General features: G+C 42.4%; 2 protein-coding genes and 1 long non-coding RNA gene across 8 annotated transcripts in view; 1 reads left to right on the top strand and 2 right to left on the bottom strand.

Annotated features, from left to right (window-relative positions):
- Positions 1 to 264: 264 nt before the first annotated feature.
- SLC35E1 (solute carrier family 35 member E1) lies at positions 265 to 5,844 on the bottom strand. Its single transcript, XM_005279083.3, has 6 exons — positions 5,395 to 5,844; positions 3,917 to 3,987; positions 3,384 to 3,521; positions 2,530 to 2,655; positions 1,808 to 2,053; positions 265 to 944 (listed from the first exon to the last, which is right to left on the bottom strand). Exons 1-6 carry the CDS (start codon positions 5,780 to 5,782, stop codon positions 711 to 713), a joined length of 1,203 nt encoding a protein of 400 aa, XP_005279140.1. The 5' UTR covers positions 5,783 to 5,844; the 3' UTR covers positions 265 to 710.
- Positions 5,845 to 5,935: 91 nt separating this feature from the next.
- LOC122174843 (uncharacterized) lies at positions 5,936 to 14,805 on the top strand. 2 transcript variants are annotated; one of them, XR_010594920.1, is made up of 3 exons: positions 5,936 to 6,141; positions 7,584 to 7,678; positions 12,490 to 14,805. It is a non-coding gene; the product is annotated as an uncharacterized LOC122174843 (long non-coding RNA). The 2 variants fall into 2 exon arrangements; XR_006177204.2 differs by having other exon boundaries at positions 7,584 to 7,759.
- The window catches only part of MED26 (mediator complex subunit 26), a 47,838-nt gene continuing 27,644 nt past the window's right edge, over positions 7,475 to 27,668 (bottom strand). For 2 of the 5 annotated variants that reach the window (XM_005279041.4, XM_008171603.4), the window contains exons 2-3: positions 14,872 to 14,946; positions 9,183 to 13,630 (exon numbers count right to left, since the gene is read on the bottom strand). In XM_005279041.4, coding sequence (XP_005279098.1) covers positions 11,939 to 13,630; positions 14,872 to 14,946 — 1,767 coding nt within the window. In that variant the 3' untranslated portion in view covers positions 9,183 to 11,938. Of the gene's footprint in view, positions 7,798 to 9,182; positions 13,631 to 14,871; positions 14,947 to 27,668 lie in introns of those variants that run through there. The other 3 variants (XR_006177203.2, XR_010594918.1, XM_042862039.2) reach the window with 3 other exon arrangements.

Raw genomic sequence — 27,668 nt, 5'->3', positions numbered from 1 at the left:
TTATAAGAAACAAATCAGTTCTCTGTGCCTAAACAGTTTTACTTCAAGATTATTGAACGGAACAAGAACTCAGTACTAGCTTAGAAACCCTGTTGTTTGATCATCATTGTAAATTGAAGCTAGAGACACACAGGTACTTAATATCAACATGAAGTTTTAAACCTGTGCAACTGAAATTCAGCTCTACACATCTGCTTTTAGACACACAAATCAACTCTCCTCCAACTGACAAGCCCTGCTAACACCAATTAGGAGCATACACAGTTTCCAAATGCAATTTATGAAACTTTTGAAGAAAGTGAAAGTAATGAGTCATGTAGCATTAAAATAAAATTAAAACAAGTTAAAGATCAAGTTGTTAGCATGGAAAGGAAATACTGGCCACATTTTTACTGCCAAAATGGCAGTCAGTTGACAGATTATGAAAACAAGTATGACAGCAAATATTTACGCTGGAGTTTTACACTTGCATTTCACCAGAATCTCTGTACAAGAATTCTACTGTACACTACTTTCCAGTGTCTGTCTAATTGCTTCTGTTTAGAGACCTGCTTTGCTGAAGATGAAAGTCTGTACCACTTTTGATACACATGCATCTTCCCCTCTGAAGAACCTATACAATCTACAGCTTTACATTCAAGGGCATGCCAGAAGTTTCTGATAATGCTGGGGAAAACTTTGTGTTACAGTCTATACTGCTTATCAGAATCCTATACATCATATCGATTTAAGTTGTATGTGGTTGGATAGTTTTGCCTGTTATACTGGAAGTGATCTGTTAAGACATTGGCTCGGCCATACTGATAATCTCCATGTTGTGCGAATGCCATGAGTCCATTCTGAGACTTTTCAGGAGTGTTCCGGTGACGTTCCAGATTCACAAGGTCTCCAGTTGTAACTGGAAGTAGCTGCTTCTTTGCTTCCTGATTCGCATCATATTTTGTCTGTGGAACAAAGAATTAATTAACTACTTCTTTCAGACAACAGCAAACAAAGAGCAGACACCTATCCCACACGGAAACTAGTCACATTAGACCGCAGTGGTTCTCAACCTGCGGCCCAATCAGCACAGAGCTGCGGCCCATGTGACATCCTCAGCGCCATACAGGTAGTATTGGATGCGGCCCACAATGGTAAACAGGTTGAGAACCACTGCCTTAGAGGCTATGCTTACTTATGTTTTAAATCCATAATTACTCCTAATGCAAATCTTTCTTCTTCAGCATTCCTAATTAACAAGAGTCCTGATTTTGCTCAAAAGCCTTGAGCCACTAGTGAAACACAAAGTCAATCTAGGTTAGAACAGAGATCACAAGAATTCTTTTGTTATGTTCACCAGAACCCCCAAACAAACAAGTTAGTGGCACATGTATTTGTGTGCTTGTAGAAGCTGAAAAAGAGCAAGAGCACCACTGTATACATTTGTAAGAATGAATTTAAGTGGTGGTGAAAGATGCTAGGTTTACAGCTCTGGAGATAAGTCCACTGATGCCACAACTGTCATGGTAAGGCAGCAGCAAAGCAAGCTTCCCCTTATGCACTGCTCCCTACTTCCAACGTCAATGTGTCTCAATCCCACCCAAGGTTCAGGGGAGCTCATTAATCAAGGCCCATTCATTTCTTGGTCTTCCCGGAGCCTGACAACTTGGGCCATTTGTGATTTTTGTTTGTTTGGGTTTTTTGTTACACAATTACCTGTTTTGGTCTGCTTATGGACAACTCATTTTATAAAGGCTATTTTACAGTCAGTAGATAGTAACCGCTTTCAGCCACTACTGCCTGGCATAGGTTCACAATAGAGATTTACCTTGTTATACAAGAATACTCCTAAGATTGCAGTCAGCATCCCAAGAACGTTGGTGCTGGTGACTGGATTTCGAAGCATTATAAGGGAAACTGTAATGACCATGATCCTTTTTGTGGCATTTGCAACAGAGTAACTTAATGGGCTGATTAAGTTAAGGATACTGAAGGCAATGACATTCTGGGCAAAGTTACAAAATCCACTGATTATGAGCAGCATTAAAGTCCAGGACCAGTGGGATACTGTACTCTATGGAAAAAAACAAAGTAAAAAAAATGTTAAGCTTCAGTTTCAGAGAAGAAATAGAGAACTTCATAAAGAGAAGAGGATACAATTCACAATAGCTTCTCAAAGAAGTCACTTGTTATTGGTATTTTAGTAGGGAGGGCTGAGTAAAAAAGCACACCCTACATTATCTCCCTTCTCAAATTAACTGTTTTGTCCATTTCTACAGACAACCTCACAACTTATGTTTTAGGCTCATCACAATCTGCTCTTCAGGGCTCTTGCCTCAAGGTGCTAGTGCCAAATACCAGACAAGTTACTTGTTTTGCCTAATGACCCTGTAATGAGCCCTTACCATAACCTCAGAGCCTGCTTTTTCTCCACTGTTTAGTGGCACATGGTGGCAATTACAATACCTCGTCTTAGATGTGGGTAAATCTTTAAAAAGCAGGAGAAATGTCCAAGCAAATGCCCTACCTTGAAGTTTGCCAAAAACTTACCAAGTCATTTTCTACTAGAAAGGAAGAAAGATCCACCAAAACCCATGTTGGGATCATGAAGAACACAGCATGACACCCAAGTATGTTTAGCAGCCGAAGATGATGTATTCTGGAATCTCTCAACACCTGATAAAGACATCAGAAATCACCCTTTCTCCAAGTACTGACCACCCTCACTCGAAGGATGGGGAATTGTTTCAGCAAGTACAATTCCAAATATTTGACTTATTGGTGTAGTGTTTGAACAAACAACAATACATCGCTTTCACAGAACTTACAACTCACTTTATGCCACGTGGTTAAAGATAACTAGTAACCTACCTGAAGGCAATGATGTACTGCCTAGTTGACTTGAATGCTGGAAGGGTCAACAGCCAAGTCTTTATTCTATATAATGGCATCAGTCACATACTAAGAAGTGCTAAATATTCTGTTTGGTCTTAAGAAGTCTGACTTTTGTTCACAAGTTCGATTTATGTGTTTTGAATTTAGATTATAGTTCTACTGCAGGACTTGGAGTAATGGCACTTCAGTCTGGAGAGAGGGGCTGACTCTGTGTTAAAGGTGCCATCCTTCAAATATGTTATTAGATATGAGAGCCTCTCAATGATTGCTGATGGAAGCTAAAGATTCCATGGCATGGAACAAAGCCAAGGATAAACTGGGTCATGGCCAACTTTCCTTCATTCAACATAACAGCTAACTTCCAAGGCTTTGTGAACTATTGCTGGACATCTAATAGATGCACGAAGCACCATATAAGAATACAAACCCAGTTCTATATTGGGAAATACATTTCTGCCCTCTAAAAGGTGCTGCCACATATTTAAGAGAACGAATAACAGAACTATTACCTTTTTAGAAAAGATGTTCTGAAGCGAGAAACAGAGTGTAGCAGCAAGAGCACTGATGAGTCCCCACATATCAAAAGAGAGTTCAGTGACTGTAGCCAGTAGAACACCACTGATTATAGGGATCAGGGATAAATACACCTGGAAAAGGAAGCAGATGACACCAGCATGCATCTTCCAGGAACTTTCAAGTCAACAACATTCATGCACATTTTTAGAGGGACAACAAGATCCTGGGGTTCAGCTTTCACCTTGTTGCAGCTTGAGAAAATTAAGCTGTGCCAGATACATGGGAGGAGTCTGTCTACAGATAGCAAAGAATCAGCTTGCTCTTCATATTTGGAAGGATTTCTTTACAATCGTAAGGACTAGAAGCTTATATGTGCGTAAAATATAAGTTTACTCTCTACAATCTTACAGTACTCGGGAAAGATTTCCACTAGCCCCATGTGAGTGATTTTTTCAATCCCCGTCATTAAATTCAGCATGGATTAGCAATGGAAAGGAAGATGAGGAATCACCAGTAACTTCCTTACCTTTGTAGTCTGTTTTTCTTTCATTATAATTCTTGACAGCAGAACCACCCATATTGGCATTGTTGCCTTTACTGAAAGCAGAACGGAAGGTTAAATAAGGGTACTAAAATCAAACTAATCCCAATGGAAAAACATGAATGGGGAAAGTGCACAGAAGTCTGGAAAATGACATATCCAAAGCCTAGCACTGAGGAAGAGTTGATCAATGTCACAACAAATTACAAAAATAAAACAAAGATTAAGATCAACTTTTGTCAAGTGGAATAAGTGTCACAAAATTCAGAGTAGCAGCCGTGTTAGTCTGTATCCGCAAAAAGAAGAACAGGAGTACTTGTGGCACGTTAGAGACTAACAAATTTATTAGAGCATAAGCTTTCGTGGACTACAGCCCACTTCTTCGGATGCATATAGAATGGAACATATATTGAGGAGATATATATACACACATACAGAGAGCATAAACAGGTGGGAGTTGTCTTACCAACTCTGAGAGGCCAATTAATTAAGAGAAAAAAGACTTTTGAAGTGATAATCAAGCTAGCCCAGTACAGACAGTTTGATAAGAAGTGTGAGAATACTTACAAGAGGAAATAGATTCAATGTTTGTAATGGCTCAGCCATTCCCAGTCCTTATTCAAACCGGAGTTGATTGTGTCTAGTTTGCATATCAATTCTAGCTCAGCAGTCTCTCGTTGGAGTCTGTTTTTGAAGTTTTTCTGTTGTAATATAGCCACCCGCAGGTCTGTCACTGAATGACCAGACAGGTTAAAGTGTTCTCCCACTGGTTTTTGAGTATTTTGATTCCTGATGTCAGATTTGTGTCCATTAATTCTTTTGCGTAGAGACTGTCCGGTTGGCCAATGTACATGGCAGAGGGGCATTGCTGGCACATGATGGCATATATCACATCTACCAATGTGTCTGACAAAGTGGGTATTCACCCACAAAAGCTTATGCTCCAATACTTCTGTTAGTCTATAAGGTGCCACAGGACTCTGTCACTTTTTACAGATCCAGACCAACATGGCTACCCCTCTGATACTTTTCCTTTAAAACATCATTTAGACTGTGGTTGAGCCTTACATTGATCATACATTTTGAGGGGTGGAGTCCTTAGCTCAGGCTGACACAAAGAGCCAGATTAAGATTCTATGGAAAATAGCAAACAGAATGGGTAGCTCCAAAAGGGAAGTGGCAGGAATACAATAGGCCACAAGGGGCAAACGTTACTTGTACTTAGTCTGGGAAAGACTTTACAGGAACCAAGGCAGGGGTAACTGTTTCGAGGGAAGCACAAGGGGCTGAGCCAGGAACAGGTCAGAGAAATGGCACCCCTCCCGATCAACGGCGCCACGGCCCGGGTCAAACACGGAATAAGGCAGGGGGCTCCCTGGGGACGGCTGAAGTAGGATCTGCGGTGGCTGTAAGGAAGGGCTCAGCTCTCCCCGACCCGGACACCTCCCTCACGCGCCCCTCACCTGTGTGCGCGTAGGACACCGGCACCCGCCAGAGCGAGACGTGCGCCGACACGGAGGCGAAGTACTTGCCGAAGGCGAGCGGCAGGATGTAGCGGGGGTAGGCGCGGGGCGGTAGCTGCGCGGGCCCGGCCGGAGGGACGCGCCAGGCGCGCAGCAGCGGCGGCAGGAGGCCGCAGAGCCCCAGGATGTGGAAGAGCGAGACGGTGACTGGCCGCGGGAAGCCGCCCAGCAGCAGCTTGTTCACCACGTTCCCGCCCGCGCTCAGCCCGTACCAGGCCAGGCAGAGCGCGGACACCCGGGCGCCCTCCCGCAGCGCCGGTCCGCGAGCCGCGCCCGCCGTCGCGGAGCCGGAGCTGCCGCCGCCCGGAGCCGCCAGCGCGGCCGCCATCGCTACCTACGGGCCCCGGCAGACCGCGGCGCAACGTCAGCGCCGCCAGCGCATCACTTCCTGGGGTAGCCCCTCCCCATCGCCCCATAAGGCTCGAGGTGGGGGGGGGAGGCTTGTACATGGCGTCACTTCCGCTCACCTGGCTCCGCCTCCGTCCTGGCCGTGAGGAGCCGGAACGGGCCCCCTGAGTCCGCGTCTGCGCAGAGAATCGTATCCTCGCGGGAGCGAACCCCGGGGCGCCACACGCCTCTACCCCCGCTAGGCAAGGCGGGGTCCGTGCCCGGGCCAGTGTGGTGGAGCGGCGTGAGGCTTGACGAGGACGCGCGGTGTCGTTGGCGGGAGGCAGCACCAATCCCGAGGTAACGGACTCTGGGGTGGGTGAGGCCCCGCTTGAGAGGAGGAGGAGGAGGAGGGCGGTAATGTCGTTTATTGGACCCACCTCTGTAAGCGGGACTGCTTCTCCCTCCCCCCCCCAGAAGTGGGTCCAATGAAAGCCATTACCTCCCCCTCCTTGGCTGTCTCGTAGCCTAGGACCCGGACTCTGCTGCAGGCACATGGGCAGAGGTGCCGGGCGGGGCTGCCCCACCCCAGCTTGAAGTGGTTTCCATCAGATACAGGGTTTATCATTTGGTTTAAGGGCTCTCTGCGCACGCACCCACACACAGTGGTGGTTGTTGCTAAGCTGAAGAGAAACTTGGCTTTGATTTCAGCTCCTGAGGTAGTCATTACCTCTCGACCAGCAGCCTCTCTCACACGTAGACACACAAGAGCAGCAGAACCATCCAGGCATGCAGTAACTCCTACAATAATTCTCGGACCACCCTTTTCTTCTCTAACAATCCAAACATGGCTATTGCAACTTAAAAACTCCTCTGTAGTTCTGAAAGATCCCCTATTAAACCAGCTGTCAAGTCACCATGAGCACACACTAGCTGTAAAATAATAAAGGGCTAGAGAGGATATTGGTACAGTTTCAGAAGAGGGAAGTGACTTAACTAACGGATTCCAGCTTCTCCCTAGTATTAACTTAGGTAGAACTTCCACATACCTAACTTGCTCATGAATTGCGACAGAAACTCAGAAGCAGTCTACATTAGCAAGTGTTTGATGGATTGGTTAGTCAGGGTCAGTGCAGTTCTATAGGTTGTCAGAGAAGTCAGCTTGCCTCCATTTAATAATGGTGACAGAGCTTTTTTGCATTATTTTTGTGAATGACCTAAAAAACAGATGCTAATAACCATGCACTGGAGATGTGCTCTCTACTGTCTAATGCATATTATTAATAAAGATCAGGAAGGCTCAGAAAAGCATTTATCCAAAAGGCAGATCTGACCAAATCCCCCTCTTTACTCTAAACTGCCCTATGTCTGCAACAGAGCATGCCTGTCCTTGGAGCAAGGTACACATGTATATTTTGCCACTTGGCAATGGTCACATTGTGAGAATGCAGAGATTACTGTCTATGATGCAATCTGCCAGCGCTATTGTTTCTCTGTACTCCCCTCTGCCTCCTGCCAGATGTTAGGTTCTAAACTCTTTAGAGGGAAGGAGTGTGTTTTTGTTCTGTGTACAGGACCTAGTATATGACTAGAGCTCCTAGATACTAGCAGATAAAACCAATAGTGTGGGGGGCAGGGAGCATAAGAGGCACCTTTCCCCTTAAGCTAGTATAGTTACAAAGAAAGCACTTCATTTAGGCAAAAGCACAAGAACTTGTTTACGTGAAGTAAAAAGGGTACAGAACAATAAAGCTGACTAGTTTTTTTTTTTTTAGTTTTGTCATTTTTTTCTCATGGAATAGGTGGACAGGAGTCTTGGGACCTCCTCTGTATCTGAGGTGTAAGCTGTATGGGACTGAAGGCCTGAGTCCAGCACTCCCAGGGCATCACTTTCTTGGTAACAGAATTTTTCCACTTGCAATCTGTGGTAAACAAATGAGGTATCCCTCTCCTTCAGGCTTCAGCTGTTCAGAGTGAGGTGAGGGCAGCTCACTGTGTACACCACTGTTTCCTTCCCTGCAAACGGAAAAAAATCAAGACCTCATTTCACATCTTGTGATTTCTTGTCAAACTCCTACATTTCCAAACATGTTTTTTAATGTGAGACACACCCACCTCCCTCTTCCCCTCTCACCAATTTTAAAATTCAGGGGAAAATAGCTAACTCTCCATCCATCTATCCAACATTTAAATGAGCACTGAATTTAGTACTAGTGAAAGACATTACAACCCAGAGTCCTAGGAAATGAACTCCACAAAACAGCATAGGAAGCAGTTTCCTCGCTTACACAATTCATTCATGAAATGGAGAGGTCATCTGTAGGACAATACAGGTAACAGACTATTACTAATTCAGATAATTGGCCTTCCAACTATACTGTCAGGAAAGATGCCAGCTGGAACACTTGTTTAAAAGTTGCTAGAATAGGACCAACTAATTTTATAGTTAGCATCTCATGGGTGTTCACTCAAAATCCATGCACACCAGATTTGGACCAGGGAGCGAGAACAGCATAAAGATACTGTCAGTCCTCCATGCTAGCCACTCTTGATGCTTCAGTAGTGCTTAAACTTATAGATAGGGATGGTTATAGATGCGATTGCTTTGATACAAGGCATAATTACTTTCATGACGGGATCTCCTTATAAGTGAAGGGAGAATTTTTTTTTTTATTAGATTTGCAGTGACACTGGTAGTCAGTGGCAAGATTAACACCTACTCAGGTGGGATAATGACATTCCTGAAAAGTTTGAGGTAGTAGCATTAGCAAGAGTAATTGTTATGTCTGGCTTTTTCCTTAAGTGCATTGAGCACAAAAGGAAAATACTAATAGCCTGCTGGGAACCTCCTCTCTAACCCATCACATAACTATTACAATGAAGCAGCAGCCATCTTGTTAAGGCCACTGTTTCCATACAGTCTTCCTCCTAGACTATACACTCCCCCCCCCCCCCCCATACCGATAAAACTCCTTTGTGCTTGTTAAAAATCTACAACAATTTAAGGAAAATGATTACGTGATGCTGCTCAAACACTCAAAGTGTTTATAGTACACTAAGGCTAATTAAACATAGAATGCGAGACACATTGAATGGTTCCCGGATAGGTAAATATCAATTGTTTGTACTGCTTATTTCTTCTATGCATCCTTTCAAAAATAAAGGAATTTAAGTAATATGTCAGCACACCTAATATATAGGCACCCACACAGGAATGGGGCCACATCAGAACCTAGATTCTCATATGGGAGTGTTTCCATGCCATGGTGGAAGGAGATGTCTGTTCTACACTTGTTAGATTGTAAGTGTCAGGACAAGGACAGTGCATTTTGGAAAGCACCTAGAGAACAAGCAGCTAGCTAAGAAACAGTCCATGCAAAAATATGAAAATACACAACAGGTAAACATGTACAAGGTAAACTTCATTTGAACTGGTTTACAAAATTGACAAGACCACCTTGTAAACATCTTCAACATTTGCTGGAGCTGATAGAACGTCACTGTTTACACTAATAGAACATGCTGAAATATAAATGTCTTTGAACTCATTTCTGACCTTGGATTACTTCCAACTTGGTTGACCACCTAGTGTAGAACCGTGAAAACTAGTCACACAAAAGAGATTTAAAAGCACACAGTAATCAGTGGAATGTCTGGTCAGTTTGTACTGCTGTGGGCAAGAGCTGGGTCTGATACCTTAGACTCCTGCCCTACAAAATGGATGAAATTAAGATCATCACAGTGGTTAGTCAGCGTCTGGGCACTGTGGCAGGTTGCTTGCAAATGCCAGTGACAGTTTAGAGTACGATATTCCTCTATAGACCCCTGTAGTGCAGCCAGAATTTCAGAAGAAATAGAGTAAACAGGAAAGAAAATCATGGCCAAAAATTATGAGGTGGATCAGAGCCCAACCATTCCCTTTTGAGAGTAGCCCTAAATTCAGAGGCCCCAGGATGGGCAAGTTAATGACCAAGGTCTTTCAGGGAAAGAGGAAGAGAACAGACTCCCTTAGGTGCAGAAATTTTTGTTTGTTTGGGGGTTAGGGGGTGTTTTAGTGTGTAAATTTTCTAAATAAATAAATGTCAAGCATTTTCCAGGATCATCCTTTCCACCCATCCCACCCTTCCAAGATACAAGGTGATACCTTCCCCAGCTCCAAACAGCTTGGGTAGTCTATCACTGCAGAAGGGTAAAAATGGAAGTAAACTGAAAATATACTTGGAAACATTTTTATGGTGGCTGGTTTTTCCAGCTGAGAAGCCTTTCTAATTCTGAAGTCCTAGAGAAAAGGGAACAACTAGGCACTGAGGAAAGATTTTGAAATACCCATATACAGCAGGTTTCAATATTTCACAAGCCAGGCAAATCACAGAAGCATTCAGTCTGAATGGGAAAGGTTAGATTTTAAAAGCTTTTCTCATTGTATTTCATGGAACAAGCCAATGCTCACCTCGTGAGTAACATCCATTATAAAAAGTAGATTTTGTTTGAGAATTAAGAGCCTGATCCTGCTCTCACTAAAATCAGTGGGATTTTTACTAGGGACCTCAGTGGAAGCAGAATTCAGTCCTAATGGTGTATCTAATGTTACTGCAGTGGCAGTAATCCTGATTTTTTTTTTTTTTTAAAGCACCAGCAGGACAGAAGCCCAATACCAGATACTGTAAAAGTAAATTGTTCCAATTGCTAATATAGTAACAGGAGCTGCACGTGTTTTGCCTAAATTGAATATAAAAACATTACTGAATCAGGCTGTGATCAGAGGTGAAATACAGACATTTTACAATTATTATTACTACATACAAAAGTGGACTGAAGAGAAAGCTGAACAATTAGCTCAACTTGTGAGGTATAGTAACAATAACTTGGAGGACTCTCTCCGAACCAAGCACATTCTCCCTGGCTTTAAGCATAGTTAAAATTATCCAGTATATATTAGTAAATATTGCCAGCACACTTGGAAGACTAAGAAAAGCTAGACAGTACATCTTGTATGACTAACCACCTTTAACTGGTTTAGAAAGTGAACTAACAGGATGCAGGTTTAATCACACTGCTGGCAATATGTACTTAGCTTCAACTTGGCTTTTCTGAACTGACCAAACTTTGAAAGTAACCAGTTTAATTATAAATAATTCACAAACTTTTTTGTGCAAATTTTTTTTATTTCCACATTTATATCACAATGTGTCCACTTAAAGGACCAAATAGCAAAGTTGCTCCCTTCTGCATCCCAAGAACACAGAAGTCTAGTTACTGTACATTCACTAAGGCTCTTTGTTTTTGCAAATTGCGTTTATGATGGATATCCATAAGGCAAACAATATCTAAAGGAATGGTAACAAGTATATTTCCAGCATATAAACAGGCTTCCTTTTTCCCCTCACAGAACAGTTACAAACTTGTAGCACCCTCATTACTTTTGGATTCTAGAAAAGGTGAATTTTTCTAGAAGTTTGCAGGAAGGGAAAAGGAGAAAAATGATTTGGCTGGTGGTGGAAGAAAAAATGTTTAAAAAAAACCCTAGTTTTTGCAGCATTTCTCAGAGACTGGATTTTAACTGAAACCAGACTAAAATATGTGGATGCCTATGGAATGTTGAGCTGAAGCCAGATCACCAACCTGCAGTGCAATACCTGCTGTTTAAAACCCAATCTTTGCACCACATAAACTTGAAAAGAACACAATCAGGTTCAGAGATCTGATGCAATCAAAACTAGATTTTTTGCACATTGTCTCGGACATCTCACTGCCAAATAAACTCAAATTAAATCAAATAAATAGATGCATATTTTGTTAAGGTAATTTCTACAATTTTATCTGTACCTGCCTGTAATAAGATTCCGGCATTCACAAAGTGCTGGAAATCATCTTCACTTCTTGGGGACTAACACTTTTTTATAGCTGGCTTGCTATAGAGTTTTGAACTCAATTTATCAACCTTCGTATGCCTTCCTTTGCAATTTTGTTAGTAAACTGGTAGCAGCATTTCACAAAAGGAGAATTTAAAGGAAAGAGCTGTAAAGAACCAGCTCCTTCATACCCTCTGCTCGTTGGCCCTGTTTGTCCAGGCAGGAGGCTCTCTCCATGTTTAAGTGGCATAGTGTCTGCCATTTTTTCTAACTGCCGATGTGAGAGCATTTTAGCAAAACTGTACTCAGTCTAGGCAGACATAAGGCAGGATGTTCAATCTACCATCATCCCCATGTGGATCTAAAGATATGCACTGCGTCCAATTATACCAGTTACCCTGTGTATCATAACAGCCATTCACGCCTGGCCAGTGATGTTCACGTATTCTGTTGAGGTCATCGCTTGTGACCTCTCTTGTGACCCCAGGCAAGTCTGTGGGTTTGCTGTTAGGAGCTAGAACATGAGTCTTTCTAGCTTCTCTTCTAGTGCTTTCCTCCTGCTTTAAATATTCAGACATGAAGTAGTGAGCTCCTGGGGTTTGTACTCCTGATGAAGACAGCAAGCTACTTTGTCGGTTTAAATACGATTGAATTATTTCATTTCTGGATAACTCTTTCCAGTTCGTTTGTTCAAAAGGACTTTGCAGGTTGGGTTTTTGCTCCTGCTTGTCTGTTTCTGTCCTGTGCTGTTCAGCGACTGCAGGGATTTCTGCCTGCAAAGAATCTTTTTGTGTTAAAGGTTTTATCTGTCCTGTCATGGGATCAAATGTGAGCTTTCTTTCTTTTAATCTCACAGGTTTCACACCCCCTTCTACAACCTGCCCATCCAAATTGACTGTATGGTCTCTGGGTCTGTACCTTTTCTTCTTCTTACTGTCTGAACCTGAAGCAGCATCATCACTGTCCATTTTTGAAGTGTCTGGTGAAAAGCCAACATGTGACGTCAGAGATTCCCCAGGGTGCAAGTTAGTTTTGCAGCTAGGAGATGTGTGCTGAAGTGTCCCTGCTGTGTGCCTGTACTGGCTTTCAGAAGATGCCTGCTCCTGCCAATGTTGAGATACCTCAGTTCCTGATTGCTGAGAAACCTCCAGTCTTTTTGCTGGCATTGGAGGTGTTGATGGTTGCATCAAGGAAGGGGGTGGTGGTGATGGCACCTGTGCAGTATCTAAGAACTGGGACCTTTGAGATGGACTAGGTATTGAACCCTTTGGTGAGTATGTGATATGCTGTCGAGCAAATGCGTCATGCCTAATATTCCCAGGATTAAACGAGGAACAGCGGGGACTCTTAGGTTGGTGCTGGCCTGTGGTTTCTTCCAATTTATCATGCTGCTGAAGCACTGCAGTCTTTAATAATGAGGAAGTGCTTGAAGGTTTTACAAGTCCTGGAGAACTGGTGTGAGGTTTTACAGCATTTACTGGGATCTTACTGTGTTTGTCGTTTTCACTATGTTCTGTCCTGCTGCTTTCAGGCCCTGTTTGCAGGTTTACATCTACAGGACTGGGGAAACTTTCAGGGCTCCCCGCAATCCCGTTAGTTGGTGGAGGAGAAGAGTTTTGTAATACTTCATGACTACCTTTGGAAACTTTAGAAGGAGGGGGGCCCTGATGCCCATCCCTATGTTCGCCTTTCCTTTTCCGATTTCCCAGTTTTTCTGTTTTCGGGGAGTTTAGCTTTTGGATATCATTCCTGCTTTTCAATTCATTGATGGGCTTTGATCCAGTTACTACAGCAGGTGGCACTTCTGGTTTACAGTTGTGTGCACCACCATTTGCTGATCCAGGTGGATTCGGCAATCCTCTTGGAACGGATTCATTCTGGGTTACAGGTTCTATCAGTTTTTGCCAATTCCGTAGCAATTTCTTGGCACGTTTGGCAAGTTCTTCATTGGACGTCTTCTTTCTTACGTCATTGATGAGTTTCCCTAATCTTGTTTCCTATAAAAAGTGAGAAGAGTTGTTTTACAAAAATTTAATTCTGAAAACATAGAACGTAAGTCAAATCATAAGATGCATTTTCACTTGTCAATGCATACTGTTCTGCCAAATATCACACCAAAAATTCACAAAGAATGTAGGAGCTAAATAATAATAATCCATTAGTCTTTTTGGAAGGGATTGATTCAGCTGACTCCATGCTCCACCATTCAGGGAACCTACTGAAGTTTGATTCTTCCTCTCTTCTCTTTCTCCACTGGCTGAAGTGCCATGGGAGCCATCTGGGGAGTGTGGTGGGGAAGGAGTCCCTCACTCAATATGAACCTCTTGCAGGTGACCAAGGAGCATGCTCAAGTTCTGGGGAAAGATGTGCGCAACCCCCAACCAGACAAGGTGTGTGTTCACCACCACAGGCATGTAGAAAGAGGGACAAGAAATCACAGACCCTTAGAGCTGATCATCACTCTTGGCTTATTGTCACATCCTACTCCACCCTCCAGAGTCAGATGGAATTTTCCCCAAGTGCTGGGGGAAGGATTTATGGGGCCAATTTAAATAAAGTTCTCGGGGTGCCTAAACATGGAAGTCGTAATCTGGTTGTTCCCTCAGTAAGCCCTTTTGTATAACCAGATCTCACAGAGGGCATTTGGCATAAGAATGCTTCAGAGTGAAAAGTGAATTGAACAATAAACCCAATGTGTACGAGTCAGTGTTCTCTAGCTATACAGTATTCTCATAGGGGGAACTAACCTCACAGCCAATCAGGGATTGGCACTGAATTGGGCATATTTCAAACTAATGTTATGGCTCTATAAAGTTATGTTATTCATGGTAGGTTATTAAAGAGAATTAGAATTTGAGCAAGAGAATAAGAAAGTGACCAGTCATAAGACATGGAAGTGATGCTGGCTGAATCAGACAAGGAATTAACCAGTGGCAAGTAGGGACTGTTCTGGTCCCTTATGTGAACAGAAATTGGATTGCACCGTACACCAATATAGTTGTTACTCTGCTGGTATATGATTCCAGAAAGACAACTCATTCCATCATGTACTGAGGTGCCAGAGGAAGCAGTGGGGGACCAATTACTGTATCTTTGCCTTAAATTTGTAATCTTTGTGATTTATCTATGTTTTTGTGAAAGAGCTGGAATACATTAAAGGGAATTCAAAAGATATTGTACAGAAGCAATCTGTTTTCATATATAAGCATGTGTAGATTTTACATGTAAGGAGACATACCTCAAGTGCCTCTTTGGTTATGGGGTATTTCTCCAAGCTGGAGATCACTTCCAGCACTGCTACCATGTTATGGATCTGCAACAAGGAAGAGAAAGTCATTTAAATTTTCATGTATATATTTTAGTTCTCAAATAATGCCACATTTAAAACATGTTATGTTGTATAATTACAAGAACTGAGCCCAAAATTGCCACCACATCTCCTGGCTTTAGGGAGCTGCCTGTCTGCAATAAGAGGGAAAGGGACACTCCTACAGCCTACTTGGAAATTGAAGGAGTTGTTACAATCTTGCTCTTACACAAAGCTAAATTCAACACACACAGTCAGATCACATTGCCAGCTGCAGTGCTTGATTTTAAGTGAATACCCATGATAGTACATACCTATTTTCATTCATAAAGATGTGAACAGTTTAAGCGCAACGTACATTCACTATACGTTAAAATAAGGTGAGATTGGCAAGTATAAAGAGAAAACCACCAGTTTCCACTCCTCCAGGTAAAATCCTGAATGAGCAGACTTGTGCTGTGTCCCAAGTGTCAGACTAATTCTGTCAGATCAACAAGGAAAGCAAATTCCAGAGCACGCCCATCAGTGCCCAAAGCACATCAGTGCCCAGAGTTCAAATCTAGGGTCTGTTAGCTAGGATGGCCACACTGGTCAACTGTCAGCATAGTACTATGGGAAAGAACCCAGGATCCAAACCACAGACAGCTTATTAGGGTTACATAATATTGTATTCAACAGTGGTGGCATAGATTAAATGTTAAATTAAAATATTTAATCTTGTTCAGTCTATTAATGTACTGTACTTTTGAGAATCACTCAAATTGCTCACATGATGGCACATAACAAATGCTCAACTGGCCCAATATTTTATAGCATTCTTGAAAAAAGTCTGCTGTAAAGCCAGACTGGTGAAAGCTATGTTCTTGATTGACAAATACAGTACCACCATATGCAATAGGGGTTAAACCCTGACATTCATATCTGTCCCTGTATCCCAAACTCAGTGAAAATGAAAATTTTACAATACTTTTTCTCCCCCACGAAGCCATAGCTTTAAGGGTTTCACGAAAACATGGGGCTTAACCTGCAGTTGAGCATTACTACTACTGAAGCGTTATGCCGTGTGTTTAGTGCTGTAAGAAACAGGGAGAGAGAAAATCCCTGCTCCAACAAACTTACAACATAAACAGAGAAAACAAGACAAAGGCAGGAGATGCCCCAGAGGATTGTTCAGTCTGTGCTCAGATAGGTGGCTTACCATGTAAAGGAATCTGCTCCATCAAAGGCTATCATCACAGGCATTCTGCCTACAGTTTACCACAGAGAAAACTAGAAGCTGACAAAGAGTTCCAGTTTGAAGTCAGAGTCTTGTGCACAGAAAAACAACAGAACCAATATAAATGGTTTTCATGGAGCCGCAACGCGTGTCTAACCTGAATTGCGGGATTAATGATCAGGGCCAGTCTTAAATACAGCCCTGATCCAGAATCAGCCGTAGTTCAGGGAGTCTGTTGATTCCAGTGGAGTCTATCCAGCACAAGCTGAGCAAGCAACCACTTTAGATCCTCCATCCCATTATACCAGTACATCTCAGGGGTGGTCTCCATCTACCTCTTCATCAATAGGGCGGGGGAGGGGGGGTGCTAAGGAGTCTGCTTGATGCTAGGACGCCCCCAACAGCATCCTTGACTGAACAGAAGATGAAGGGAACTCTGCCTTATTTCCTCCCCCTTCCAGAAACACGGGATTCCATAAATTGTAATGCTGGCCCTGTCAACGATAGATGTTTCAGCTAAAGACAGCCAAGTCCAAAGTACTGTTACTTTTCCTACAGTCTAGACAAGAAACTACCAAACCACAGCCCATTGAGCACATGCTGATATGGAGAGCGGTCTGCTCATATGGTGCTGCCTCTCCTTGCTGAGAAAGCCATAACAGTTGGGAGGAAAGGTAAAATGAAGAGCAAGAGTAGTCAATCTGATTAACTCTTTCCAAGAAGAATACTCAAGACAAGTAAAAATAAATATATACTTTCCTATAACTTTTCCTATAAGGAATTAATGTTGCTGCCATAGGAATATTATGCAATTAAATGGGAATTAAGCTGGGACCCAAAAAATCTGAGCATTAAAATTCTATGAAAGAGCTTGGGAACTGCTGGTTTGGAAAGACTTTTCTAACAGCAACAGTGAAAACATAATTTCAGAGTTATTTCTAAGCATCACTTCACTGAATGTGTTAGTTATACCAGAGATATACCTCGTTATACCTGTGTAAAACAGTAACTTCTTCAGTGTGCTTCGTCAATGAATTTTCTATAAAACAATATTTTGAGAAAAATCTACATAAGTGTGACTCATTTCCACAGAGGAGTAGATCCTGAGCAAAGTCTAAAAACCTCAACATAAACCACAGTAAAAGTTTAAAACAAGAAAGAGAAGCAAGAAACAGTATGCCCACTAGGTGTCCTCCAATTGTCACAGCGAGTAACAAATCTCTGCTTTATGAGTTCTAAGCCCAGTCTCAAACACTTGCTATTCTCAGCACCAATAATTCCAAAGCTATGCTACCTTACATATAGGATAGCAAGGAGTTATTCTACAAATTTATATCAAATTAACACACTTGGTGCCATGTTTTCAAATGGCCTCAGTGCAACCTTCATCTGTGCATATGCAGCTTTATGCATACACATCACATCTGTACGCAAAACAATTTGTGGACACTTAGCGTAAGTGAGATTGAAATGCTCAGGTGACCGTGTTCACAAACAAATGCACCACAAAACCAATAATATACTTGAGATACATCAATGATATTTTCATCCTCTGGACAGACTAAAACTTCCTCAGATTTCTACCACAACTTCAACAGCCACTACCCATCTATTAGACTCACTCGAGAACACTCGCACACTAGCATTAAGTTCCTGGACACCATGATCAACTTCAACAATGGAACCTTACAGACAACTATACACAAGAAACCCACAGATGGACACACCTATCTTCACAGATCCAGTAACCATCCCAAACATACCAAGAAATCTGCTATATAGAGCCTTCACTTAGACACCACAGAATATGCTCTGAGGAGAGTCTGGGATACACACCTTAAACACACTTAAAACCGCCTTCGCCAAACAAGGACACTCCACCAGAGAAGTAGATCACATCATGGAATGGGCCACCCAAATGCCCGGAGAGAACCTGCTTCAATACAGAAATAAAAACCCCTCTGACTGCACATCCCTAAATGTCACCTACCACCCCACATTGGAACTCATACAGGGTAACAAACAAACCAAGAGATTACTTACATGTAACTGGTGATTCTTTGAGATGTGTGGTCCCTATTCTGTATTCCATTGAGGGTTTATGCATGCACACAATGCTCCCGGAGTTGGAGAATTTGAAAGTAGTGTCTGTTGGTCTGAGCATGTGCCTTAGCTCACCTCATGCTTCCGCTCAAGGTGACAAAGGACAGGACAGATGACCACATCTCCAGTTCCTTCTCCACTGCAAATCAGACAGATCCATAGCAAAGGGGAAGGAGGGCAGGAAATGGAATACTCGTGGACTTTGAAATGGCAAAACCCACCACCTTCAAGGATAGAAGGTAGTCCGGGAGAAGGGGGATCCCCACTGATTCCATTAAAACTCCCTTTTGTTGGGCCCAGGAAGTGAAGCATTTCCACTTAGCCTGGTAACAGTGTTTAGTGGATTCTTTCCTGCTGCTGGAGAGGATATTTTTCAGCTGTGCAAGACAGGCCCATTCTAAAGCTAATGCCCATCCAAATACCATGCTCTGAGGTAGAGCACCTGTGGATTGGGATGTCTAATCTCACTGTTGAACTATGTCAGCAGGTTGGAGAAGGTAAAGATAAGATTTGGTGGATGGGTTAACATATGAAGGAGATTGGGAAACCAGATTTGTCTGGGCTATGACCATCACTCTGTCTCATCGGATCTCGTGGAGTACTCAAGGAGGAGCAGTAGAGGAGGAAAGGCATCGTTGATTTGGTCGGACCCTGAGAGTGGTGACAGAGACCTCCCCGGAGTGGGGTGTAGTGCATTTGAGATTTATATGGGAGGCAGAGGTGTGTGGTCAGGTGACGATATCTTGAACTACTGAATTGTGGAGTGCCCATTTCTGGTCAGTCACAAAATGTCTGCTGAGTGAATCAGTGAGCACATTCTGTATCCCTGGAAGGTAAGCTGCAGACAGGAGGATCTGGTGAGTGGTGCACTAATTCCAGAGATTGACTGCTTTTGTGCATAAAGCTGTCGATCTCGTGCCCCCGTTTGTTGAAGTAAATGGCAGTGGTGTTCTCTCATGTCAGACAACATGATGAGACCGGATGAATGGGAGAAAGGATTGACATGGTTTCATTACAGCTCAGAGTTCCAGGATATTGATGTGCATCCTGGATTCTAAAGACAACCATGTTCCCTGTGACATGTAATCGTCCACGTACTCACCCATGTGCACTCCCCAGCCTACGAGGGATGCATCAATGATTATCATCTTGTCTGAAGATGAAGGAAGGGAACCTCTCTGCATACATGATGTGGGTCTGTCCACCACTGAAAGTCCTCACCAGGGTACTGTCCACCTATCAGCATGAGGTCCATGATGTGACATTTTGGCAAGTAAACCATCTGGAGCACATCTGGAGGCAGTAAAGGTGGAGCTGAGCAAAGGCCGTCACCTATGTACACTAAGCCATGTGGCCAAGGAAGGATAGGCAAGTCCTGGCTGGTACGTGAACGCTCCTTACTGCTGTCAAGATTTCTGGCATACGGCTTCATGAGCCACAGGATTAAGGGGTACACTGGGTCTCCCAGGATCACTATGGGCATTTCCACACCCCCTATTGGAATCTTCTGGTCTGGAAAGAAAGTACCCGCTTGCAGCTTTCTATACAGGTCCGTGTTCCTGAAGATGTGTGCATCATGCACCTTCCCTGACCACCCCACGTTGATATCCGTGAAACGACCCCAGAGATTCACCAGTGCCTGGAGTACCATAGAGAAAAGAGAGAGTTACCTTTTCCGTAACTGTTCTTCGAAATATGTTGCTCATGTCCATTCCATATTAGGTGTGTGTGTTCCCCACATGCACTGGTGCCGGAAGTTTTTCCCCCCAGCAGTATCTGTAGGGGACCAGCTCTGGCCCCCTCTGGAATGGCGCCCACATGGCATGGTATAAGGGGCGCTGCTGGCTCCCCCCAGCCTCAGTTCCTTCTTGCCGGAAACTCCGACAGTGGGGAAAGGAGGGCGGGTTGTGGAATGGACATGAGCAACACATCTCAAAGAACACCAGTTATGGAAAAGGTAACTGTCTTTTCTTCGAGTGCTTGTTCACGTCCATTCCATATTAGGTGACTCCAAAGCAGCACCCCTGGACGTGGGTAGGAGTTCATGGATGTGTAGATTGCAACACAGCTCTGCCAAACCCAACGTTGTCTCTGGCCTGTTGAGTGATGGAATAATGAGTGGTAAACATGTGAACAGAAGACTACATTGCAGCTCTACAGATGTCCTGGATAGGGATGTGTGCCAGGAAGACCACCGAAGATGCCTGCGCTCTGACAATCGGCAGCGGCAGAACCCCTGCCAGGTCGTAACAGGACCTTATGCACGAGGTAATCCAATTGGAAATCCTCTGCAATTGACCCTTCATCCTATCCACTTCCGGAATGAGTGCTGACTCCATTAGGAGTGCTCTTCGATGGATATCATGTTCCTTCTTCATTCTAGGTTTGAAGGACTTACAGAAATGGCACTTGTCACTTATGTGCCCTTTGCCTAAGCAGCTGGTATGTGGATCGCTGAGGGGCACAGGCCATTTGCAGCGATTGCAGGGCTTAAAGCCTGGGAACCAGGGCATGCCCTGACACCCCAATGGGTCCCATTCTGAACTAATGGAGAATTTGAGAACTACTACTAAGGGTAACTAAGAAAACTACTAACTATGTATAACTATTTTACAGGATTTCAAAGTTCGCAAGAACAGAGAAAGAATCAATGCTAGCCGAAGCAGCAGAGGTTCCAGCACCGTCACTGACAGCAAGAAGGAACTGAGGGTGGGGTGAGCCAGTGGCGCCCCTTATACCGCGCCATGCGGGCGCCACTCCAGAAGGTGCCAGAGTCAGTCCCCTACGGATACTGCTGGGGGAAAAAACTTCCGGCACCGGTGCACGTGGCGAGCACACACACCTAATGTGGAATGGACATGAGCGAGCACTCGAAGGAATAGCCCTTTCTGTTGATGTACTCTGTCATAAGATGGGATATGCGTGCCATTGCCCTGTTGCAGTTAGGGAATCCCATTGCAACAAAGCCATTCACTATTTCCTGCACATTGCCCAGAGTCACAGTCCTTCATAGCGGGAGGCGATTAATAGTCCTGCACACTTGCATCACCGCAACCCCCACTGTGGACTCCCAATTCCAAACGGATTTCGGTAGCAGTCTGGAGTTGCAAGCTGCTATACAGCAATCGCCACTTGCTTTTCCACCATGATGGCAGCTCTCATTTGGTGTCCTTGCTCTGCACACAGTTCCAGGAAGGTGGCTTTGCACATCCAAATGTTCTGCTGCCACTGCCTGTCATACATACATGCATCACAATGAGATCCCACCACTCAGTGCTTGTTTCCCGAGCCCAGTACTGACAGTCCACCATGTGCAGCTGTTCTGTCAATGCCAACATCAGTCCTGAATTGTTTCTTTCCACAGCACACAGCAGGACAGGTATCACAGACTCATTATCAGATTCACAGCTCATCACAAAACTGGAGAGTAGTGAAGGATGCATGCTTTCAGGCAGAGATGGCGGGCAAACAGTTTACAGAGGCTGCTGAAAAATGGAACAAAATGTAGCTGGAAGCCCATGGAATGATGGAACAGCAAAAACTGCATCATGGGACAGTGAGCCTGCCTCCATGATGCACTGCAATCCATTCCCAGAACTCCAAGCAGTAGAAGGTGGCAAGTTGCACAGTGGGATAGCTACCCATGGTGCACTGCTCTCTGTCAGTGCTAGAGCACCAACTGTGAACATGCTCCGCCGACACAAGGAGCGTTGTGGAAACACGCACAAGCAATATAATTAGAGTGGTTTATGATTGTTGATTTAACTCTGTCGTGTAGACATAGCCTAAGCATCATTAATCACTGCTCCAGCTCTTTGTTAGGTCCCAGCAATGCCTCAGCAGATCTCGTACATATCTAGCCCTACTTTCCAATCAGGTCCGGTCTAACTGTGCAAAATTTTGAGTCTGCAGCTTCAGACACTTTGGCACCCAATTTCCCTCAGTGTCCCAGCGCCTGTCCCAGCTACAGTTTTGGTGTCTGTGTTTCACTTCAATGAGCTGCTGTTTCTTGGTGCTCTGGCACCTGGATTGCTCTCAGTGCCCTGGTGCCCGAGATACAGCAGTTCAGCACCCACACAATTTTTTAGGCAGCCTTAAGGCTACTTGGTGCATTGGCACCTGCTCTACTATTTCAGCACCAGTTTTGTCAAGGTTCTTTTAAAATAAGATTAGTGCACTAGCTATTCCAAATCCACAATTCCAGGTCCCTGTTGACAGAATAATTCTGGGGAATTTCTAGACATCAAAATACACAAAGCATCTTTAGGCTTTGGAAAACTGGGTATCTTCCTTCCAAATAAGTTTTATCTGAAATGAGTCATATTGAGTAATTATGCTCAATGTGCCCTCCAGGCCAACAATCTGAGTGACTTTTTACAATTACTGGTAATCCCCAAACATTACACGTTTTAAGTGACTGTCAAACTGATGGAGAGAGAGGCCATACACCTGTTAAAAAGTTAATACAAGGAGTCTGATAATGCAGGTGTGTACATGAAGCTGGCATAAAAGAGCACTTAGGGAATATCCAGTAGCAACTCTTTTTAATTAGAAAAAAACCCCAAAGGAAAAAACCCCAAAGAAATAAACACAGGCTACTTCGGGGATTCCACATACACTCTCACCTACAGTGTTCTGAGAGAATAAAAGAAACCCTATTACAAAAATCTTCTAGAACCCATCAAAATATGTAAAAAAGTACTCTTGGATATGAGGCACCATTGCCACCAGCTCTATGCATGCCTTCCATATACTACAGGCAGCAGGATGTGTTTCTTCTGCTTTGACCTACTTGAAAGCGTGTCTCTTCTGAAAGCACCCTTGGCCAGGTCCAACAGATTTTGTTTTTGTTAAGAACCATGAGAAAATTTCTTTCCACACCTTGTGGAACAACAGTTCACTGAGGACAACCACCATCTTATGGAACCTTTAATAAAATAATATTCACCTAATTCTAAGCTATAGTATGGAATGTGCAGCCTGCCTAGAAGTACCATCTCTACAGCAGGAAGTCCATCCTTTGATGGCAATGGCACATTAACACTGCATGACTTTTCACAATTAGAATATTGGTTTCAAAGGACTATATCAGACTAACATATCAAAGCATAAACCTTATAGCATATCAAAATTTTATACAATAAGATTTCCCCAGAAAATAAACATTGTAAGTAATGTCTAATGAGCACGTGAAGTACTAACTTTCATTTATGAGAACTCAAATTTGTTTCAAAATTCCACATGCACAATTAATTCATTCTGAAGTCTCCCCATTTGCCAAAATTTACATTAAAGCGAATCATGTTTCTATTAGTTGTAAAAACTAAATTAAAAATGTAGAAATCAGAAATCCCAGTTTAAGACTGAGAATTAAATACTTCTTCCTAACAGGAACTAAATTCCAAGGCTTAATAAAATGTAAGCAGTTGTTAAACCCCTGAACACAGGGCTATTACTAGAGACACCAAAACTCCACAGCTACCACCATGCACTGCTGGCCTAAGAATTCATATTAGTCTCCCATAGTTAAAAACTTGCTCAGCTTGTTAGATGAAAAGGTTTTGCTAACTTCAGCGATATACATTGATATGCCATGAGAAACTGTTCTAGTTTGAAAAACAGCAGTCCAGATAACAGTCCGCTGTTCAGAATGCTCTATTATTGTCTACATACTAGATAAGACAAAATAAAATAAAATGAACTGGCAAGGGAGGAGTTTAGCAATCTGGGTCTCTAGAAACTGCAAGAGTATACAGTTGCATAATTCAGCTGCCTCAAGAACTCACATGTGGTTTTATTGCCTATTTGCCTCAGTCTATGACTGCCACTTTCCCTCCCTGCCAAAACTCCTCCCATTTACATAGCCAGTTCTGTTAGCTCCTCTTCTGCAAAGGTAAAGAACTTGTACTGCTTGTCCTCATCCTGTGTTTTGAAGTTTGATAGCCATGTGGATCATGCATACAAAAGTTTATTGGAAGAGGAGAACATATGTGTTGAGCCACTTTCAACAACCCATTCAATACCAATCCATGGACTATGACAGAATGCAAATCCTATCTATTTATTCCATAATATCAGTCTCCGGCAGTTAACCTCATTAATCACACTTCTGAATTTAGTATTGGTTTCCTAGGATCTCTTCCAAATTAAGCAACATCTCTTTCCATTCTAGCTTTAAACTAGAATATGACAGTTACTCAACCCTGTGGGACAAAACCACAAGCAGCTCAGTTTCTCAATGGCTTTTTGTCGCTTTAAAAGTATTCTACTTTTATAAAGTAAGAGTCCAACTGAATCTTTAATTTAAGGATGGTCTTTAATATGGCAGTTATTCCACACACAAAAATCTATTGAATATTATTAAATTACGGTAACACCCAAAGGCCACAATCAGGATTGTGTTAGGTGCTGTACAAACAATCCCTCCCTCAGAGTTTACAATTTAATTATAGATTAGATGCAAATGTAAAACAACAAGAAGCAGGAAGAGTGGATAAAACTAACAAGATCTGGTTACACAGGCTGCCTGCTACATGCCTAACGATCATTCCAAATCATCGTAATTTAAACCTTCGCTATACATTTTAGGGGAGTTATTTGTTTTATTACACCAGCCCAAACTCCCTTGGTTCTTTTAAATCCACTCCTCCCCAAGTGACAACTGACTCACTACACGTTTTTAATGTTTTCTCTCTCTTTTACATAAATTATCCCCTGGTATCCCTGCCTAGCATCTCTCAAATCTTCAGATAATGGCCCCTCTTCCTCTACACAAGTTCCAAGAAATGCACCTCCCAGTGTGGGACTGGGAGGCCACTTAAGCCCTGAGGATTTTCCCCACTTTCTGCTGCAGTCCAGAAGGTTGAGTCCTTGCAGGGGTCAGGCTCAAGAGACAAAATACATTCTGGAACATTACTGCTCTGAAGAGACTTTTCTAATCCTTAACACTGTCAGTTTTGACAAAAAAAAAAAAAAAACGGTATAAATATTCTCTCTCCAGAAGGAGAATCACAAGGGAAACAGAACCATTTTTCTTACCACTGTGTACAACAGTTGGATATTAACTACATCTTTATGGTAGAATAGTTTAAGTAACTGGATATCATGTATTTCTAAAATGCAAGAAGTTGATAAAAATAATTTCCTTTTTAATTTTTAATTTGATGATTACATACCAAAATATACAAAAGATGCATGAACTAAACACAAAACTGCAATAGCAAGAGGCAATATTTGAAGAAAATTCAGTTATTTCTTTTGAGCAGTAAAATGGCAACCTCAGCCCAATAGAATACAGAAACACAGTCCCTAATACAAACATCTGATTATACATAGCATTGCATGTAAATAATAATTAGTCCTGCCTTGAGTGCACGGGACTGAACTAGAACAGTGGCTCTCAACCTTTCCAGACTTCTATTCACCTTTCAAGAGTCTCATTTTTCTTGCGTACCCTAAGTCACACCTCACTTAACAACTACTTGTTTACGCAATCAGACTTAAAAATACAAAAAGTGTCACAGCACAGTATTACTGAAAAGTGCTTACTTTTTTGTTTTTACCATATAATTATAAAATAAATTGATTGGAATATTAATATTGTACTTACATTTCACTGTATGAAATTTTACTTTGTGCTGACTTCACTAGTGCTTTTTATGTAGCCTGTTGTAAAACTAGGCAAATATCTAGATGAGTTGACATACCCCCTGGAAGACCTCTGCGTAGCCGATTGAGAACCACTGAACTAGAAGACCTCTCAAGGTCCCTTCCAGTCCTATGATTCTATGTCAGGAAGCACTAACACAGTGCATGCACTTAAGTTGACCGTTCTCCCCCTACCCACCCAACAGACGGGGAACAATTGTAACAGAAACATATAATTTCAGTCATTTAAGTACAGCAGAAATCATGTTCCCACAAACAACGAGCAAACGTGCTTAATTGGGACAGATGCCAGAGATGTTTTTCCATGACTAAGCCATGAGAAGGACAAGCCTCGTCTGTCCAGGCAAAGCTAAGCACTGTCATTTAAAATGCATCTGCTAGTTTTAATATTTTTTTGTTTTAGAATATGATTAAAGCAATAAAGTAACTATACACCTGTATGTTTTCTTATGAGCCTCAGACAACTGGGACAAAGCCTAGTTGGCACATCACAGTCACAAAGTTGCCAATTAAGAGGCTCTCATTCTACTGAACTCTAGTAAGAGAAATTACTATGTTAAGGCCAATCAGCAATAAGGACTTTAATTTGGTGGCAAAATCTGCTGGTCTCAACTTTTGTTTAAGAACTTTTAGAGAGGGAATCTAATAGGGCAGGTTCCTTTATTCTAGTGCTGGTTTAGGTCTGGAGTACCTGAGCTCCAAAATTGCACTGAAACCATTTTGCCTCCCATGGCACAAACAGAATCTTTGACTTGCAGAGACATGAATAAAGCCATCTCTTACTTTTAATAGAAAAAATGTGAATGCAACAGAAGCCAGAATGTATTTGTAACTGGTTAATGTAATTGTTTGGGGATAAAGATATTGGATGAAGAGAGGTAAGTATTATTAACATTCAATATTTAGTGTTGCAAGTCTCTTCCTCCAACAAGCAAAAATTTTAGTCTGAGTGCTTTGAAGAGGACTGTACTAAAAGGAGGCTTACAGTTACACTTCAGAACAGATTGGCTTTTCAGGAGTAGAACCCCAGTTTATTTCCACACATACACTCTAAATAGTAAATTCCTTGTTGGCCCCTATCAGGATTGGTGATTTCCCTGGAAAAACTAGTTTAGGACAGGGTACTGGGTAAATACTGGCTTACATCTGGTTTTAACTGGGAAAAATAATTTCATCAGTGTCCAAGCATAGAACAAATCTTCAAACTTGGATACATCCGTTCAAAACAGGAATAGATTTGGTCTATCCACTAACTCAAAGTTGGTTTTCTGCTACAGAACGTTGCATGGCCGAATGGACCTGGACTGGTCGTCTGCAGTTCTGCATGCTTCCGATTGCTTAATGCTTGAAGCCTATAACTCTGCATTACTCATGTTTTCATATAATCAAATGTTTTTGAATTTTGTTTATACAATATTGAAAACTGAACATGTCATGACATGTATAACTTCCTCGAGAAAATATCAAACCAAAACATATATAGACATTCCAATAGTCAGTATTATTAAATATATTAGTATTATGTCCACTGCAGTTGTACTTATTATACAGTCCTAAATTAATCTATATACTGTCATATAGCCACAATTTGAATAAGTAACTAAAACTAAGTGTAATATGGTGTGAACTAATGAAGCAGTTTTTAAAATAGAAAATGCCTTAAACTGGGACTAACTAGTTTTTATCACCCTGGAATGTCAGCTATAGCGCATATCAAATAGGTAAGTTAGCAAGTTGGCAA

The sequence above is a fragment of the Chrysemys picta genome, chromosome 25, assembly GCF_011386835.1.
Source record: "Chrysemys picta bellii isolate R12L10 chromosome 25, ASM1138683v2, whole genome shotgun sequence".
Taxonomy (NCBI): Eukaryota; Metazoa; Chordata; order Testudines; family Emydidae; genus Chrysemys; species Chrysemys picta.
Note: the sequence above shows the minus strand (reverse complement) of the source record. Positions and strands in the feature narration are given on the sequence as shown.

What these genes read in the sequence shown, in the direction of transcription:
- SLC35E1 (XM_005279083.3), bottom strand. Translation starts at nt 5,782, where the DNA reads ATGGCGGCCGCGCTGGCGGCTCCGGGCGGCGGCAGCTCCGGCTCCGCG. An exon ending in AAGAAAAACAGACTACAAAG is followed by an intron (nt 3,522 to 3,916) that starts GTAAGGAAGTTA and finishes TTCCTTTTCCAG; the next exon opens with GTGTATTTATCCCTGATCCC. An exon ending in TTCTAGTAGAAAATGACTTG is followed by an intron (nt 2,054 to 2,529) that starts GTAAGTTTTTGG and finishes TTTTTTCCATAG; the next exon opens with AGTACAGTATCCCACTGGTC.